The following is a 20,244-nucleotide window of genomic DNA, read 5'->3' as shown; positions in this document are numbered from 1 at the left end:
GTGGCCATCACAGACACACATACATACCACCAGATGGCATTGATTCCCGTTTGCTAACAGCAGTCGCCTATGTAGATACCTATGTAGCAAGTCAATTAGTTGGCTCTGGGATGTGTGAGAGCATCACAGACGGGGAAGAGAGAAACCAGTGACCCTCCCATGATGGGCCCCATCTCAGCTCCAACTGCAGCAGTCTCTAGTTAGAAGTACCATCACAAAGACAAATGCCAATGTCTGCCAAACTATACTATAACAAAGGAAGCACAAGGTGTTTTGTACAATCCCGGAAATAAATCACAGGAGTAGTGCTCGCTACCGAGTTCCTGATACCAGCTCCAGGTAGGGATTTATACCACTGCATGACTGCGATCTCGTGTCGTCTTGTAGTTGGTTGCTTCAATTCAACGTCTTCTCTCTTAAGACGTTAACGGTAAAAAAAAAGTTATTTTTGCCCAGAGTTTATCCTCTTTCATAATAGTTGATGGGTTTCAGAAAATTTACTTTTAAATACTTCAACCAAGGGACAGGCTTTTGTCACAGGTTAAATAGTCCAACATGATTGACTGAATAAGATGTGCAAGAGGATTTAACCAAACAGAAATCCACAACAGTAAGGGTCACAACTTGATACGGTCCTCAAGAAAATTGATTCCAAGTCTCATGGCACAGAGTGTGAGATACAAGGTAGCACTAACATAATGCTTCTAAAAAAATGGTTCCCCTTCATTTGTAAGGTCAACACAGCTCCAAATACCTGCCCCATGTGGCAATAGGTAAGGACTGAAGCTTATAATTTTTAATCTTTGCAGGAATGGGTTTCCCTCCCAACTTGGACAATAATTTTAAGAGCAATCACGTAGACGGAATACGTTTTTTACACCGCACTGAAATATTAAGCCTCCAAGCAGAAGGGTAATCAAATACAATACCCAGATAATGAAATGTATACCCTTTCTAATATCATTTGTTTGTGTTACATATGCTATCTGGGCCAAATGACAACCTGTGATTTAGAGAAGTTGGTTCTCAGGTATAAACTAGACATGAAGTCAGTAAAACAAGCGACTAGCTTTCTCAATAATTTGGGGGTACGTGCCAAAAGGACTGTGTCATCAGCGTAAAGCAATGCTAGGGCAGAACCTTTGCTTGTTAGGACATCAGCACAACTTTTCAGCAAATAAGAACTAATATTATTAATATACAAAATAAATAATAAAGGGGCCACTATGCAACCTTGCCGAACACCTTTTTCAAGTCTTAACTGTTCGGTTAACTCCCCTTTAGGTCCATACTTTACCCTTGCCATCAAATTTTTGTGCAAAGTGGAAAGAAAAGTGAATAGTATCTAAGACTAGATCCAGTAAAAGGTGCTACATCTTGGAGTGGTTTACCTTGAAAAAGGTACTCAAGCGGTTGATAAATACTGCATATATTAAGGACAACGCATAGGCTAAAGTATACTTGCCAACCAGTAGATTAAGATTTAGGCATTGCACCCTAGTGCCTTAATGCTCCCTGAGGCCACACTGATAGGGGTTCATAAAATTCATCATCAGCTGACTTTGACATTTTATTAAACATAACTTTGTCTAAGATCTTCACTGACGAATCAACAAGTTCAAGTTAATTTCCTTTTTTTTTTTAAATGGAACTATAACTGATGTGGACTAGTATGTAAGCAAATGGAACAATTGTTAAAATTATTTGTTAAAAGAGGAGTCCATATGTCAAAATTACAGCTGATGAGGTCCATCAGCAAGCCATCTCTTTTTCACAACCTTACACAGTGGTTTTCTAGCCAAAGCCTCAAGTAGGCCAAACTACTGGCCAAAGAACAGAAGACATCAAACCAATATGGATAAGAGACTTAAACTTGGCCTCATGGCTTGAGAAGAATGTTATAGATTATGCCACAATGGTAAGTAAAAGACTGAGTAACTCGACTAGAGCTAACAGAATCTGAAAGGCAAATCATGAAAATATAAAGATATATCTTTATCGTACATTCTAAAGATAAAGATTGGATGGGAAGATGCCATGTGCTAGGCTTGGCCCATCGTTATTGGGGGGCGGGGAGAGGGAAATAGTTATAGACTTTACGTGAAGTTACAAACGGAGTGGATAAAAAAAAGGTACAAAAAGCCGTATGTGATCCATGAAATTGGCATCTAGGATGTTTGTTTCAGAATGCTCTCATACAACCATTTTGAAAATATTGGAAAGCAACAAGAACACTGTTTTTAATAATTTCAAGGGCAGTAAAATATCTCAGTCAGGGACTGAAAATGAATAATATACAACTGGATTTACAGGCCAAGTAATTACAAAAATGACTAGACATACCATGTCACCAGTCAGCATTGTTTTATTTAGGGGTTTGTTTAGTATATTTGAAGTACAGAGTTTTTTCACTTATCAAACTAATTGCATTAAGCCCGGATTGGTGGCTCAGTATATTCATGCATTCACAGAAGTGAACTGTGTTTGAACCAATGTTCGCAAGTTCAAATCCTTGTGGCACCGCTCAGCCTTTTTTAGGTGTCAGTTGACAGTGCATGCAGCAAATGCGCTGCCTCTTCGAGACATGCTATATTTAGTCTGTGGGTTTTCATCACGCCCATCACTATTCATTTGTTCCTTCATGTGCCTTTCTAAATTCCTTTCTTTTCATTGGTGAAACATTTCAGTTTGTCCTGCCTTTTGGTGTGTTTTTCACTTTCATGGCTACTGCCCTTATTGAATGCCCCCCCTGATCTCGTGTTTGTGGCTTGTTTGGTGCACTTTTTTATTCTCTGAATTGGTCTCGGGCCAGCAAAAGGATGTGTTCACCCGATCCTCTATGCGTGCACGCCAAGAGAGTTCAACCATTGCAGTACGGATCGGCAATTATAATTTTATTTCTGTTCCACCAGTGTTTCATTATACTTGTTCCGATCAGCATGTTTTTTTCTATTCATTTTATTTGTTCTGATCGGCAGGTTTTTTGTTTTCATTTTATTTGTTTCGATTGGCATGGTCTTTGCTAGCACGGGGCGACTCGAACCCTGTTCCATGGTCCTAAAGTTGGCAGCTCTGTATGTTGTGTCATACCCTCTCAGACCGTTAAGTAACTTTTCACAGTGTTTAGACAGCACATGCAGACTTAGCCAATAGGCATGTCCCAATTCTGTGCAGTGCACATAGGTTGGGTGTGTGGACCGCAGTGCTCCAATCCTAAATCGCCGAACACATTACTAGTCCGACCCACTCTTCCTTATCTAGTAGTGTCTGTTCAGCCACTGGAATGACTAAAAAGGCTTGAGTGTGACCTGGTAGTTGACCCTACGAGCACTCCCACATTACAGTTGTGATTGATTGAGTTGCAGGATAATATGGGCTTCAATTAATAATGCTAAATGCTCTTTTTGTGGTAGTGTGGACGGAAGTTTAAGCTTATCAGAGGGTAGTGTTAAGCATTTGTTGGACACACAGACAGTAAAGGAGGCACATACTCCACAAGAAACTCAAGACCAATTTAGAAAAAAAAGCAGATGTTATATTAATTTAGACACCAAGATAAGGTAAGTACTTTTTGAGTTAGCGATATTTGAAAATACAGTTAATACAGCTGTCAGATTTGAGGCATGAGTCCTGAACGCGATAAAGTTATCCTACGGGGAAAAAATACAAAGCATAGGGTCACTTGCAAACGAATTACAGGTTTGAACTTCTGAACTTAAGTAATGTAGGGTTCAAGGTACTTAGAACCACAAACAGTTTCAGGTTATCTTCCCTGGTGTGTCCAGGTGCAAAGGTGCTGGCCGCAAGTGAAGCCTGGAAGTCAATGGGGAAACCTGTAACAGAAAAAGGCTGCAAGTGGGGACTTAAGGACCAGTCCAGCAGAACCCAAAGGGGCAATTAGCTCTTAAGGGTCTCTAGAGCAAGAGTGCACAGTCAGTAGGCTTGGACTCTGGCTATGGGGTTCAGAGGTGCTTAGTGGCGTGGGTCGCTTACATTAGAGGCCCTCACTTTTTAGGTTAACCTGGAAATGGGGAAAAAACAGGATAACTGGGCCACTCTCAGTGACGGCCTTGGAGATGCTGATGTCCCAAATTGGTAGGTCTGTCTTGGGCAGTGTTGGTGCCAAGACTAGACACTTAACAATCCTTGGCTGCTGTAAATGCTCCTGTACCCAGTGTATTGGTGCTAGGCGGCTCGTGGAGGTCCTTGCATCTCCAAACGTGGTAGGGAGGTGGGGTCTGACCTCCTAGAGCAGAGAAGTCCTCTTCTTGGAGTGCTGCTCCCTCAGTAGGCCCGATGCCCAGCAACATGGTGGACCGGGCACATGCTTGTTGGTCTCTGCAGCTGCAGGGGGAGATGGCTCCTTCACCCCAAGGAGATGCTAACTGGTTGTTGAAGTGCTAGGCAGTCCTCCAAGCGCTGGAGAGGGTGCACAGCTTTTGGACGTGCCAGGTCTTTGAAACTCAAGATTGCAGCAGCTAGGCAGGGTTTTGCGCCAAGTCTGTGGTCAGTCCTCAATTCTTGTTGTGACTGCTCTTCTTTTGTGTCTTCGGTTCCTAGGAAGTCAAATCCGAATTCCTAGTTTCAGGGGGCCACCTAAATAAATAATTTACAGGTGTTAAGGGGTAGTGTAGTAGCCAATGGGCTATTTACCCGTGGGGTTACTACACCCCATAGATGAGAACTTCCTGTGGGGAGAGGGAATAACCCTGCCCCAGAGTTCCTAATTCTACAAAAAAGAAAATGGTGGAACCCTTCCTTCGTGGAACACTTCAGGCAGCCTGTCTTAGGGGTGTGACTAGCCTGGTGGTGCAACACGCCTACTGCACAGCTAATTTCCCGCCTGTCCTGGTGCCAAATCGGCCTCACAGCAGGGCATGGCATTTCACAGGTCTGGGGAAAGCCAGAGTTGCATATCAAATGGCAGCAGATGTTTTGAAGCCTCTAGCCCAGGTATACTGATTTACTAGCCATCCTGCTGGAGGAGATAATAACACTTTCCTTTGGAGCAGTCATCATTTCTGACCTCTGACAGCATGAACTCTCACCTCCAGGGAGGGGTCAGAAACTTGTCTATGGTGGCAGGCTGGTTGATACCAGTCAGCCAGCACACTAGAAGACTAGTATGTTTCAGGGGGCACCTCTAAGATACCCTCTGGGTCATAATAAATACAATACTAGCATCAAAATGGATTTATTAATAGGAGGTGTTTGATACCAAATAACATAGGCTTAAGTGAAGTCATTATGTAGTTCAGTAACTCTTAATGACCAGTGTCCAGTAGATACCTTAAGATGGCTTCCTTGTTCTCTTGTAATATCTGGTAATAGAACTAGACATCACAAGGCTATATCTGCTCATGTCCTGACATGTATTATAATACACCTTGCCCTAAGGGTCCGAAGGCCTGCTGCAGGGGTGACTTACTTACAAGACATGCAGTGTATTTGGGCATTGCACACAGGGTGTGTGCAATGTTGTGCTTTTAAAATGGTTTGCACCATTTCAGGCATTCTGAGATGGCAGTCTGCATGCGTTTTAGTATGGGTCCCTTAGGGTGGCATAATGCATGCTGCAGCCCAGAGGGACCCTCTTTAGTACCCATGCCCTGGGTACCAGTATATAATTTACTAAGAACTTGCAGGGGTGCTTAAAGTCCTTACCAATTGGGTTACAACTGAGTATTTTGTTGTTAGGGGAAAGAACACTGGCGCCGAGGTTAGCAGGTTTCAGTGCACTGCCAGAGTTGAAAACCAGCATCCAGTAGCTCAAAGAGAGGCAAACACTGGGGGACATCTGTAAATAGAAGTCAATTTTCCTACATATCAGTTCTTGGGTGAAATCGGACATGTATGAAAATGCACAGGTGTGACTGTAAGACTGATATATAGCTGATCCTTTCTGCTCTGAAAGCCCAGTTGATCTTTCAGAGTGATCCTGGCATATGATTGAATATGCTTACTTCTACTAATGTTTCAGTGTTGTGCGAGTGGCCCTAAACCTATTCAACAAGCCTTGCAGAACCAAATATGTCATGCTACTGACCCTTAGCCACTCCTACTATCCTTTCACAAGTTATCTTGGCATGTGGCTGATTATTTCTGAATCTTGCCTGCCCGTCAACGGTAATGTTATCATGTGGAAGACTCACTTTAAGTCTGCTCGCCCCTCAGAGATGATCTTGATAGGTGACTTTAGTGGTACCGAATTGTCACAGGCCATATGTCATCTCTAACTACTCTGGACATTGTAGTCAGCAACAAATGGGACTTCTATTTTTTCTTTTTTCTTTTAAAGGGTGGTCTTCCACATCTCTGTATGTGAATTGCTATTTGCTAATACGTCGGAACTGGCAAAGGGTTTAACACTTGGCAAAGTGCTAATAGGAAGTTATGTGACCGAGTGCCCCATTCCTACCAAACTTTCAGAGGTTGGTAGAGGCAGAAATGCCTGTAATATAATATAAATTATATTAATAGTAAGACATCAAACAAGTATTGCCTAAGTGAAAACAAGGATTTCTAAGAGTACACTGAAATGTCATCAAGAGACATGGTACTTTCATGCTTACATCAAGAGAGTGACAGTTCCTTCCCACTAGTCAGAACTAGGTCACGGCCTCTCAAAGGTTCCATGCCTGCAGAATTTCTACAAATTTAAAGGAACAGTATGACTGGCAAAATAATTTTCTTACCACATCAACCACAATAAATCCTTCTTGCTATTGCAAGTTGCTCAAAAGATATTTTAAGCCATTTCACTGGAGGACAATATCCATTGCAGATGGAATGTTACCCCTCCCAAACCCACCTTGCTTTTATTTTACTCCTAACCTCTCTTTACCACTACCTTTCCCTAACCCCCAAAATGTATGTTCCCTGCCTTTACCTCTACCCATCCCTGAATACTAAAATGACTCTTACCTCTCTTTATTATAACCCACTATGTTTCCTAAAATTACCCTTACTGCTCTTTACCACTGTTCGCAGTTAAACCCTATGGTTACCCCTACCTTCCTTCCCATCCCTGAAGCCTAAAATTCCCCTTACCTCCTTTTACCACGACCCTCCCCCGAACCCAAAAATTCTCCTTACCTCCTTATACTACTACCAAACCCTAAACATTACCTGTACTTCCCTTTACCACTACCCACCTCTGAAAACTAAAATTAAATTACCTCCCTTTCCAAAACATTATTAAAAAATGTACACATTATTACTTAGTGGCGGTCGCCACTAGGTAGTTATAGTTAGGACCATGTTTCCATAGAAGAAGTGTTTTTTACTTGCCTATATCTTTTGCACCGCTTGATGAATCGTCACAAACTTTTCCACAAAAGGTGTTGCGGTGAGTCTTGTTGCACACAAAAAGTCTCAGGGTGATCCATCAAGTGGGGAGGGGAAAAAGAGAGCCCAAAAACATAGCGTTTTCCATGTTAATTCCAATAGAATTCTTTAGACATGTCTACAGTCCAAACCACTGGATGGAATTACACCAAATTTGGCAGAAAACTGTCAGAACACAGATTATGCTTTTGATTATTTGGAGTAAATCCATTCAGTAGTTTTTGAGAAATGTAGGGAAATTCAAATTTGTACATCTCTGGCCACGAAGTATTCACAAACAAAGACAAGCTTGTGAAGGAAAATGCACAGCTCTGATTGGCTGCCAACACTTCAAACCACAAAATGTTGGCAACCATCTTAAGACTTGGCTTGAGCCGAGTCTCAGAAAAAAAGTTTAACCTGGCACCACCACCCCCGGGGCATTATTAAAAGTATTTGTGGGGGGACCCGCAGCTTCCCTGCTGCCCTAGGGACTGCCATCTCCCCAGGGCTTTCCTTTTTATGTATGCAGGGGGGCTGCCCCCCCGTGGACCACCACCCCGTGGGCATTAATGAAAGTATATGCAGGGCCCACAGCCCCCCACTGTCCTGGGGCCTGGCACCTTCACAGGACTTTCCTTTTAAAATATGCAGGGGGCCTGCAGCACCCCACTGCCCCAGGGACCACCACCCCCACGGCAAATTTAAAATAAGAAAATTGGGGATCAACACCACATGACTATTCTAGCTGGAGGAGGGGGGCGTGCGGCCCCCCTCAGAGAGCCACTGATGTCCTTGTGGACCGCCACCCCCCCAAGGCCACCTTCTGCTATGTCCCGGGGTGCCCAACCCCAGGACAGAGCTGTTTCGTGGGGCTTGGCTGCAGCCAAGTCACAACAAAGACTCTGCTTTTGAGAGCAGGACCGTTAAAGCAGGCCCTGCTGTCAAACAGCAGAGCTTTTATCTCTGTCCCCTGCACACTTACAGAGGACAGGGATGAAATGCTTCAGCAAGCATGGAGCTGCTGTCAAAACAGCTTGGTGCTTGCTGAAGTGATGGCACTGCAGGGGAAGCCTTAAGACATAAGGGCATTTTATTTAAAAAAAATGTTTTAAAAAATAAATACATAAATATGTAGGGACCGCAGGGGGGCCCTTGAGTTTTCCATCACAGTCCCAGAAAGCCCAAAAAAGGTTAAAAAAAAAAAAAAAAAAGCTTTTAAACCCGCTTTCGGTGTTCAAGTCCAGCTGGACTCATTACCATATTTTTTTTCCAAATAAAACAAAATATAATATTTTTAAAAAATATATACATTTTTAATTCTATAAATTCAGTAGTTATAGTTAAGAGTTCTTTCAAGTAACTAAAACTCGCACTGCAACATTTGCAATAAAATTATTGATGAGACAACTGTGCATGGTCAGGGCGCGAGTTAGTTAACTGAGGGAGTGAGTTTTAGTTACTTTAAAGAACTTTAACTATATCTGCTGAATTTCTATGGTTTTGTACGAGTAAATTTAGAACCTAACCATAACGTCCCTGCAACCTTTGTTTTTTTTCAGTGACAATATATTTTTTCGAGTAAATGCTTCAGTTAACAGACTTGCAGGTCACCCAGCATTAAGATTTCTTGTGACCAGATTGAGATGGCTGTACTCTTAATGGAGTTGCAGAGTTTTTCTCCAAATTTGGAGAGGGAACAGTCCAAACACTAGCAAAAAAAAAGGTGACTTGTCACTCGCTCTGAGGCAAGCATGCAATTACAGAGGGGTAGGAATGTAGTTGGGAGTCTCCTGAATTAGAGAAGAGGTTTTCACTTTAAGAATCCTCCGAGGAATATCTGTCATACAACCAAATATAGAGGCAACGTTTTTCAATCAATTACAAAGAGATCTGTTTATTAAAGCACCAAAGACTTAAAGCTGGTGTTGTTAAAAGTAGTTATTTATTAGTTCTGTCTTCCGAAAAAAAGAGCCAACTTACAACAACTTCATCTGGGTTTATAGCCACACTCGTTATAAAGTCACACGTCTGCAGTAATCTATGCATCTGATTCTGAAATTGGTGATTTGATACATTCTCATGAAAGGATGTTCTCAATATGCTGAAATGCTGTGTGCAGCGTCCAGCCCAGGTGTCCTCATTTTCAACTTTGGAAGTTTTTGCCACTTCTCTATTTTGTTGTACAATTCTAAGAACTGGGATGTTCAGCAGTTAACCCCAAATGGGGGGCAATCATTTGCCACAAATAGGAAGGTAATTTACTGGTGGTGCAGTGCATTGGTTCTTAGCTGTCCTAAATATTTTGCCTGTCAAAATAAATATATTTTATTTTATAGTTAATTGATGGGTCTTCAGCTCGTCAAGCAGAACTTCCACGGATGGTGACTCCTCACAATGGTGAAAGGGGAACTGAAGGCGAGTTCGGACATGCAAAACAAAGAGGTTCAGTATGGAGTAAATAAATCCTTCAGAAGGCACTCTTAACAGAGCTATATTACTTTTAATTTGCCCTCCTTCACTTGGACAAGTAAAACGATGATATGTTCTTTCCACTTAGTCTTCTGCCTGGCAATGTACACCAAAAGGTACCTGCTGCTGTTATTCACCATTAATTTGCATTGCACATAACTATAATCTCATAATCTCGCGTGACTAACAAAATTCGACTGGAAATACAATGTAACATGTAACAATACAACAGTCCCTGCAGTTTTGAAGCTTCATTTTTACAAATAAGGGGGAAAATACATTTCTAATACAAATATAAAGTGAGCTTTTATAAACTGTTTGCACTCACAAAATGTAACTTGACAAACTCCGTGCTGCTTAAGTGAGAAAACCTACAAATGTCACTTAACCTATAGACAACACGTTAAGAAGATGCAATTGGAGTACTGTAAAAACAAATTTTTAGGATACACTGATTAAGCATTACCAAATCTGGAAATGAAAAGAAACGAAAACAAAAACATTATGTGAAATAACATACTTTAACATTACTATTTCCTTAGAAATGTACCTGGGATGACAGTAAAATTCTTTATTCATACATCTCACAAAATGAGTATTTTAGTCATACCTGCATATTCCACAATTCTCACAGTGGTACTGCTTCTTGTCCTTGTCGAAGAGATGACAGATATCACAGTAGTATTCCCCAAATATATTGCTGCATCCCTCACAAACCTGGCGAGTCTACAAGTAAGCAAACGTGTTACTGTTCAAGAAGGCAAACAATTATTTAGTCTACCATAAACAAACACATTGATGTAGACTTGCTCCCAATTCTCAATATTCCCGACCAGGCACATTTTTAAGTACAACCTGACATAGCATCGAAATTTGAATAGGACTATCCAGTATAGACTTTTTGAAATCATAAAGAAAATTGTTGTGGGTTACCACAGAAAACCATTTAAACTTTTACCTTAGGTAGCTGTATGTCTATGAAGACGCACCTTTTCGGAGTTCCTAGTACCGCTCCAATACTTAGGAACTTGTATATTTGCATTTGGTAAGTAACTGAACAGCAGTGAAACAAGAGGAGAAACATTTATGTTCTGGCATGTAGGGTCCACTTGGCTACTACTGGTTGCAGAGACCGCAAGGATGTTCCATACAGGATGCATATGGTGACTCAAGATGGAACAATCCAGGCCACTAGGAATTAGTAATATGTCTGGTTGGGCAGCCACATGGATAGGTGTGCTGTCTGATGCCTTTGGAGTTAAGATGCTTAAAGAATAAATCAGAACCACCGAATGGTGCCCTCACTATCGCTTGGTAGGTGTGGCATAAAGAACTACAGAGGAGAAGATACCTACAGAGCTAGAGAAGATATAGTAGAGACATGCTAGGCAAATTGCTAGATGGTGCATGCAGAGATCTAGTAGAGACATGCATGGAAAATTGCTGGATGGTGCATGCATAGAGACCTGTTCTTCAAGACTCACTGATTCTGCAGAGTGTGCAAATTCACCACCCCAAACATAAAGACATCTACTGAAGCCACTTGGGTCATTGCAGACCAGTGGCTGACCAAAATGGCAGGAGGCCTCAAACCGACAGCCAATGTGGTTTAATATTTGAAGTCCACTGTAAAAGATTTACAAGAGATTGGAAAATTGCACCAGGAATGTTGAAATTGTGCTGTGTGCGCAGTTATTCAAATCAAACTCTGACTGTAACACGTCAAAGACACATTTAGAACTGCAAGCACCAAAATCTCCGAAGTGCCTTCCCAATCTGTTGATGGGAAAAATCTCAACATGATAACCAAAAGTTTTGGGAAATTGAATTTTCCCCAAGACTACCCTCTCAAGTTGAAATTCGCAAAGCGTCTACAGCTGAAGTACATGGAGAAAGAGGCAGGAAATACAAAGCTTCATGAAGGAAATTATATTGAGGGGAATTTATGTGTTAGTGTGGCACCCTGCAAAACTGAAAGTAAAGCACAAGTGGTAATGTAATTTTTGGCAGACTGGAGCAGTAATGTCCTCTGTGAAGGAGGTGGAACAGAAAAGAGAGAGTACAAAGATGACCAGAAGAAGCAGAAATAGTGGGGAAGAGAGAAAATAGCAGTAGAGAGAAAAAGAGATAGGTGCTGGAATGAGCAAGAAAGAAAAGACAGAGGGAAACGAGAGATGCAGCAAGGGAGGAATGCAAGTGCAGCTCCAGACCCTCAGAGTGGCAGGAGAAATAAAACACAAACAGGATTTATGGTAGATGGCAGGTCCATGCTTGTGCTATTTGTAATAGTGAAAAGCATTCTGTTGGGTGGGGCATGAAATCGTGGTTTGCAGGTCTCTAGCAGGGTGCTATGCATCTGCAGTGAGCAATGGCAAGCGCTATAACAAACATCATGATTAACAGTTCAGGACCTTCAGTTAGGCCCTACCTAGTAAATTACAGTAAGTGTGACAGGTAGATCATGTTGTAGGTACAGGGTTGTGATTCAGGTTGGGAGCAACAGTTTAGAGTGAGACAAACAAGTACTGGAGCTATGCAGGCCCCAGCATAATAGTGCTAATTCTCGGAATCCCTAGCAAGTTGATACCCATCTCTCAATATGTCCTGGGCCAGACGCCCTTGTGATAATTTGTAGAATATTTTGAGTTTTCGTGGTAAGAGGAAACACATTTCTGGATAACTACTGCCCTAACGTAATAGTGGTAATGCACTGTCAGCATTCATGGCGCAAGATGTGCTAGATGAGTAATAGAAGCAGAATATATCCATGAGAGTGGGAGATTTGTGTATTTATTGCCCTGTCCCTTCCAAGTAGATTCTCAGGCATACCATATGACATTTTGCAGAATTAAGATTCACTTCAAGTTTTCAAGTGAGCCATAACAAAGCTAATTAAATTTTAAAACGATTTTTTAAAGATGGTTTGCTTTTTTAAGAGCTTTAGCAGCAATTGCAGGGCATTCCAATGCATTAGAGTATCGAGTATTACAACTCTGTGAGCAAATAAGTATGTGGGAGAAAACAGAGCTGCGCAGTCAGAAGCATTGTTAGTTTTATGTGGAGAGGAGAAAGAAAAAAGGAAGAGCTGTACAGTATCGTGAGTTCAGATGGTGGGTCATATTGAGAATGGTTGTCGATTAACATGAAGGTAGTCTGATGTAATGCAAGTATAGCCAGGTTGGAGTCAGGCTAGAGATGTTTGGAGATGTACAGCAAGTGATGGGTGGAATGGTGTTAGTAGTGTACATAATGGATAAAGGCGGTAATGGATAAACAGGTCGGTTTTCAGGGGGGAATGTGGTCATGTAGTCCTTGAATCTAGGAGAAGGTCAGAGGCTGGATAGTCGTGGACCCCACTCCTATATGCACTCTCTTGTGGAGATATCTTATCTATAGCCACTACTTTCATAGGCAGGATTCTTGACTGCTTTCCATAATGGGCCATTACTCGTTATGGCTTCACCAAAGAAGATAGACAAAGCTTCTGATGGACAGTTGCCTCGAAAGGCTCGAAGTGTTGAATGCATGCAAACACACATCTTACAGTAGGGATGGACTTCTCATATGGAACACATGAAGCCCTGGTATGCTGAGGACCAGGGGCCTGCTTTTAGGGGCCAATGGATGGGATTTACCAACAGCTATACAATCCAGCAAATAGCTGCAAGTACAAATATAATTTTTTCCTGTTGGCACATATAATTTCCAACCACCAAGTCCAAATCTTCATTGTATAATCGGATTCACTGGCTACATTAATAAGAGATCAGAATGAACACATTTCTACTGCTGCTCTTAGCTACCAGTCTACCCCTTTCTGGAGGAATTATCATGTGCCTAAAGCATGCATGCCGTGACAAATGAGGGACATAGGCACACCGCCTACGCATTTTGAATCAAAGGTATTAGCCATGCAATTCAAATCTAAGGTGCTAACCTCGCAAGCAGCGTCTAGCAGATATTTAGTCTTTAAGACGCCCGTTGGCATGCAGCACAAATTTTTTTTTTATACATTGAGCAGTAGATCCAGCGTAGGTTAACAACTGTCCAGACAGAGTGTAAGTTATGTCTCTAATTTCAGATTCACCTGAGGCAGTGCTTTTAGTACAGTTGCTGGTGTTCCTTGAAGAAACGTTTGTGTTGTTTAAATAAAAAAGCAAATAAATGCATATATGTATGCGGCTGCTAGCATCCTAAGTGAAAATGTCAGGATACATCACCTTAGCTTGCAGAAGTCCCACGTCATTTTGCATTATAACACTACATGTGCTCAGTTTTTGCGGTCTCTTTCTGGACATAACCTAACTACAAAAAAACACAGTTGTTGTCTCACCTGCTGCAGCTGTTTGCATTTTGTACATTGCACTTCTTTCACTTTAAAGCGATCCATCTGGTGATTTTCATTATTATCATGGCATAGGCGACAGACATAGAATTTACCACAGCATGGGGCCTGCAAGACAAGATGGTGCAGGCTTACAAATGTGTAGAAGGCAGCATACAACAAAACAGTCTGTACAAAAAAAATAGCAGTAGATAACAGATAACTTTCTCAGCAGGGCACTCCTATTCATATGAAAGCATAGGATCCCTTCTAAATAAACAGCCAGGAGAATTAGCTCCCGACAGGGCATAAGTGGTTGTTGAGTTATGAGGTAACAAAAAGTACAAAAGGACTAAAAAAACAGATACCTGTGTTTATAATGCCTTGCTTCTGCACAGGCTGCTTTGACAGCCAACACTGAGTAAATAATATGGGCTCTCCCTAAAATGCATTTTACTATCTCCTCCGACCACTCATTCTCTATGCTCTGTGCTGTCCAGTTCAATACCCTTTTTTTTATTTAAACCAGGGGTGTGGAATTTATTAAAATATTTACTTGTCCACGGGACAGGTTGCTTCTCAAATCTACTTGTCCTGTAAAAAGATCTACTTGTCCCTTTGGTGCCATGTAGTGTGGCGCCAAATTATGGCAGCAATCTCATTATGTAAGAGCTCTGACAATAGCCTCTCTGATTATGCCAGGGCTACTACCGTAGTAGGGCTTGAATACTTGCAGTTTCAATCCCTACAGTAGCAATTTCCTTATTTTTCCACCTTTCTGCAGACCTGCATACTGGGGCTGGAGGAAGCAGTAAGCAATAGTTCCAGGGCTGGAATGCCTTTGAGTCTTCAAACTTACTAACCTGCATGTTTTAAAGATTTTCACCAGCTTCTCTCTAATATTTTCCCATAATAAGAAAGGTTGGACATTTACTCCTGACAATTTCAGAATTAGAACTTCTTCCAGGGTTGGGAAGAAAGTGGCTGGAGGGAAAATGAACTTGCAAATGCTCAATAGATTTTCACATGAGCAAATCTACACATGCGAATTTACCCATGCTAAAATACAGTTCACAAATCTTTTATAGGGGTACGACATATACCATGGGTGCACTTTTGTGACTTTCTTTAAGAATTTGGGGCCACATGTAGGTATGTTCAGATTTGCGACCCGCAAATTGCGAGTTGCAAATCCGAATGTAGGATCGTGTCCCTGACACCATCTGTGATTCGCAAGGGCTTCGCAAATGCCCACCTCATGAATAATCATGAGGTGCGAATGGCGGCCTCACAAGGATGGTGGCCTGCTGGAGACAGCAGACCACCATGTCTGTGAATGCTTTTCAATAAAGCAGTTTTTTTTTTTTTTGTAATGCAGCCCGTTTTCCTTAAAGGAAAACGAGATGCATTACAAAAACGACCACATTTGGACCACTGCCTGCTCTGAAAAAATGTTTACAGTGCCATTCACAATGGGGAAGGGGTCCCCCCTTTGTGAAAGTGTTAGCACCCATTTGAAATGGGTGCAAACTGCGATAGGTTTGCGCCCGCGTTCGCAAAACAATCCTATATTGCACTGCGAACACCCCTTCCTAATTGCGAATCGCAAACCCGTTTTGTGATTCGGTAACCAGGTTACCGAATCGCAAAACTGGGTTTGTGCATCGCAATGTGCTTTTTGCACGTCGCAAACAGCGAAAGTCGCTGTTTGCGACATGCAAAAAGCTACCTACATGTGGGTCTTGGTCCCTAATTAGGTCTGGTGTTAACAAAGACATTTTGTTTTTATTAAACTTCTATTTCTCTCTCTTTCGGCTGGCTTTACTGTGAGTGATCGCATTCTGCTCTTCCACAAGGAGCATAGTGGCACACAAAGTATTTTTGTTCAGTGTCAGGAACTACAGTGGCAATCAGTGACGTAACAAAACTGGAGGGTGCTCCTTTGCAAAGAGCATGGAGGAGCCCCCTCTCCAGACTCACTCAGGGCAGGTGCTGTGCTGAAGGGCCCCCCTGGAGGGCAGCTGCGGGCCTTTGTTATGCCACTGGTGGCAACGTGTGCTTTTAGAGTTAAAAAACGTTTTTGTTTTTTTTTGCCAGTGTTTGTTACAATGTTGAGGGCCTGGTAGCTCCCACAACAATAAAGTGTTACAAAAGCCATGTCAAAACAAGACACGCATTGATGAAACTAAAAGACTTCTAAAAATATGTCAGATCAGTTGGCTTTGTCAGTGTTTGTTTATTTTCATGCTTCCCATAATCATGTTGAAAATGGTTACACTGATTTTCCATTAGAAATATTTTTGGGAAATACTAGCATGCATCAAAACATTTTACTAAATGACACTTTATTTGCATCTAATCAGAGAGCATTCTGGGAGCATTATACTTAGACTCATACCCTAAACTTTTCAAACATGTGTATACACGTTTTTTTTTTTTGTACTGGAACCAACGTCAGTAGTGAAGTGTGAACTTAAAACATTTATTTACAGCACTCACCCTAATAATGAAGGCTTTCAAATAATGAACCATAAATACAAGTTCGAACTGCATTATCTTTTGGAAACACATTACTTCAACTGCAGAGAGTTCCACTCTCTGTAAACAGGCAGCCAAAGGGTTTGTGCTGCAGAGGGTTGGGCCTACTTGTCCCAAGGACAAAGTAAACATAAAAACTTGTTGCCCTTGACCCCAAACAAGATGTCCCGGGCGTCGGGCGATAGGAATTCCACATCCCTGTTGTAAGGAAGTGCCTCATTGGCATGGTTGCCCCCTGACTTTTTGCCTTTGCTGATGCTATGTTTACAATTGAAAGTGTGCTGAAGCCTGCTAACCAGGCCCCAGCACCAGTGTTCTTTCCCTAACCTGTACTTTTGTATCCACAATTGGCAGGCCCTGGCATCCAGATAAGTCCCTTGTAACTGGTACTTCTAGTACCAAGGGCCCTGATGCCAAGGAAGGTCTCTAAGGGCTGCAGCATGTCTTATGCCACCCTGGAGACCTCTCACTCAGCACAGACACACTGCTTGCCAGCTTGTGTGTGCTAGTGAGAATAAAACGAGTAAGTCGACATGGCACTCCCCTCAGGGTGCCATGCCAGCCTCTCACTGCCTATGCAAGTATAGGTCAGTCACCCCTCTAGCAGGCCTTACAGCCCTAAGGCAGGGTGCACTATACCATAGGTGAGGGTACCAGTGCATGAGCATGGTACCCCTACAGTGTCTAAACAAAACCTTAGACATTGTAAGTGCAGGGTAGCCATAAGAGTATATGGTCTGGGAGTTTGTCAAACACGAACTCCACAGCACCATAATGGCTACACTGAAAATTGGGAAGTTTGGTATCAAACTTCTCAGCACAATAAATGCACACTGATGCCAGTGTACATTTTATTGCAAAATACACCCCAGAGGGCACCTTAGAGGTGCCCCCTGAAACTTAACCGACTGTCTGTGTAGGCTGACTAGTTCCAGCAGCCTGCCACACTAGAGACATGTTGCTGGCCCCATGGGGAGAGTGCCTTTGTCACTCTGAGGCCAGTAACAAAGCCTGCACTGGGTGGAGATGCTAACACCTCCCCCAGGCAGGAGCTGTGACACCTGGCGGTGAGCCTCAAAGGCTCACCCCTTTGTCACAGCCCAGCAGGGCACTCCAGCTTAGTGGAGTTGCCCGCCCCCTCCGGCCACGGCCCCCACTTTTGGCGGCAAGGCTGGAGGGAACAAAGAAAGCAACAAGGAGGAGTCACTGGCCAGTCAGGACAGCCCCTAAGGTGTCCTGAGCTGAAGTGACTCTAACTTTTAGAAATCCTCCATCTTGCAGATGGGGGATTCCCCCAATAGGGTTAGGATTGTGACCCCCTCCCCTTGGGAGGAGGCACAAAGAGGGTGTACCCACCCTCAGGGCTAGTAGCCATTGGCTACTAACCCCCCAGACCTAAACACGCCCTTAAATTTAGTATTTAAGGGCTACCCTGAACCCTAGAAAATTAGATTCCTGCAACAACAAGAAGAAGGACTGCCCAGCTGAAAACCCCTGCAGAGGAAGACCAGAAGACAACAACTGCCTTGGCTCCAGAAACTCACCGGCCTGTCTCCTGCCTTCCAAAGAACTCTGCTCCAGCGACGCCTTCCAAAGGGACCAGCGACCTCTGAATCCTCTGAGGACTGCCCTGCTTCGACGACGACAAGAAACTCCCGAGGACAGCGGACCTGCTCCAAAAAGACTGCAACTTTGTTTCAAGAAGCAGCTTTAAAGAACCCTGCAACTCCCCGCAAGAAGCGTGAGACTTGCAACACTGCACCCGGCGACCCCGACTCGGCTGGTGGAGAACCAACACCTCAGGGAGGACCCCCGGACTACTCTACGACTGTGAGTACCAAAACCTGTCCCCCCCTGAGCCCCCACAGTGCCGCCTGCAGAGGGAATCCCGAGGCTTCCCCTGACCGCGACTCTCTGAAACCTAAGTCCCGACGCCTGGAAAAGACCCTGCACCCGCAGCCCCCAGGACCTGAAGGACCGGACTTTCACTGCAGAAGTGACCCCCAGGAGTCCCTCTCCCTTGCCAAGTGGAGGTTTCCCCGAGGAAGCCCCCCCCTTGCCTGCCTGCAGCGCTGAAGAGATCCCTTGATCTCTCATTGACTTACATTGCGAACCCGACGCTTGTTCTAACACTGCACCCGGCCGCCCCCGCGCCGCTGAGGGTGAAATTTCTGTGTGGGCTTGTGTCCCCCCCGGTGCCCTACAAAACCCCCCTGGTCTGCCCTCCGAAGACGCGGGTACTTACCTGCAAGCAGACCGGAACCGGGGCACCCCCTTCTCTCCATTATAGTCTATGCGTTTTGGGCACCACTTTGAACTCGGCACCTGACCGGCCCTGAGCTGCTGGTGTGGTAACTTTGGGGTTGCTCTGAACCCCCAACGGTGGGCTACCTTGGACCAAGAACTGAACCCTGTAAGTGTCGTACTTACCTGGTAAAACTAACAAAAACTTACCTCCCCCAGGAACTGTGAAAATTGCACTGTGTCCACTTTTGAAATAGCTATTTGTGAATAACTTGAAAAGTATACATGCAATTGAAATGATTCAAAGTTCCTAATGTACTTACCTGCAATACCTTTCAAACAAGATATTACATGTTAAATTTGAACCTGTGGTTCTTAAAATAAACTAAGAAAAGATATTTTTCTATAACAAAACCTATTGGCTGGATTTGTCTCCGAGTGTGTGTACCTCATTTATTGCCTATGTGTATGTACAACAAATGCTTAACACTACTCCTTGGATAAGCCTACTGCTCGACCACACTACCACAAAATAGAGCATTAGTATTATCTCTTTTTACCACTATTTTACCTCTAAGGGGAACCCTTGGACTCTGTGCATGCTATTCCTTACTTTGAAATAGCACATACAGAGCCAACTTCCTACATTGGTGGATCAGCGGTGGGGTACAAGACATTGCATTTGCTGGACTACTCGGCCAATACCTGATCACACGACAAATTCCAAAATTGTCATTAGAAATTGATTTTTGCAATTTGAAAAGTTTTCTTAATTCTTAAAGTCCTGCTAGGGCCTTGTGTTAGTCCCTGTTAGCATTTCTTTTTAGAGTTTAAAAGTTTGTAAAAGTTTGAATTAGATTCTAGAACCAGTTTTAGATTCTTAAAAAGTATTCCAACTTTTAGAAGCAAAATGTCTAGCACAGATGTGGCTGTGGTGGAACTCGACACCACACCTTACCTCCATCTACAGATGAGAGAGCTAAGGTCACTCTGTAAACTAAAGAAAATAGCAATGGGCCCCAAACCTACCAAAGTACAGCTCCAGGAGCTTTTGGCAGAGTTTGAAAAGGCCAACCCCTCTGAGGGTGGCAACTCAGAGGATGAAGATAGTGACTTGGAGGGAAATTCCCCCCCTCCAGTCCTACTTAGGGAGAGCAGGGCTTCTCCAGCCCTGACTCCACAAATAATAGTCAGAGATGCTGGTTCCCTCACAGGAGGGACCAACAACTCTGAAATCACTGAGGATAACCCCAGTGAAGAGGACATCCAGTTAGCCAGGATGGCCAAAAGATTGGCTTTGGAAAGACAGATCCTAGCCATAGAGAGGGAAAGACAAGAGA

The 20,244-nt window shown here is 43.2% G+C and overlaps 1 protein-coding gene across 1 annotated transcript in view; it reads right to left on the bottom strand.

Annotated features, from left to right (window-relative positions):
- Positions 1 to 20,244, bottom strand: part of RCHY1 (ring finger and CHY zinc finger domain containing 1) — a 79,968-nt gene that overhangs the window by 31,080 nt on the left and 28,644 nt on the right. The window contains exons 2-3 of the mRNA XM_069230291.1: positions 14,132 to 14,251; positions 10,409 to 10,524 (exon numbers count right to left, since the gene is read on the bottom strand). Coding sequence (XP_069086392.1) covers positions 10,409 to 10,524; positions 14,132 to 14,251 — 236 coding nt within the window. The remainder of the gene's footprint in view (positions 1 to 10,408; positions 10,525 to 14,131; positions 14,252 to 20,244) is intronic.

Source organism: Pleurodeles waltl, chromosome 1_1 (genome assembly GCF_031143425.1).
Source record: "Pleurodeles waltl isolate 20211129_DDA chromosome 1_1, aPleWal1.hap1.20221129, whole genome shotgun sequence".
In the NCBI taxonomy this organism is placed as follows: domain Eukaryota; kingdom Metazoa; phylum Chordata; class Amphibia; order Caudata; family Salamandridae; genus Pleurodeles; species Pleurodeles waltl.
This window is presented reverse-complemented; position numbering and strand designations above follow the sequence as displayed.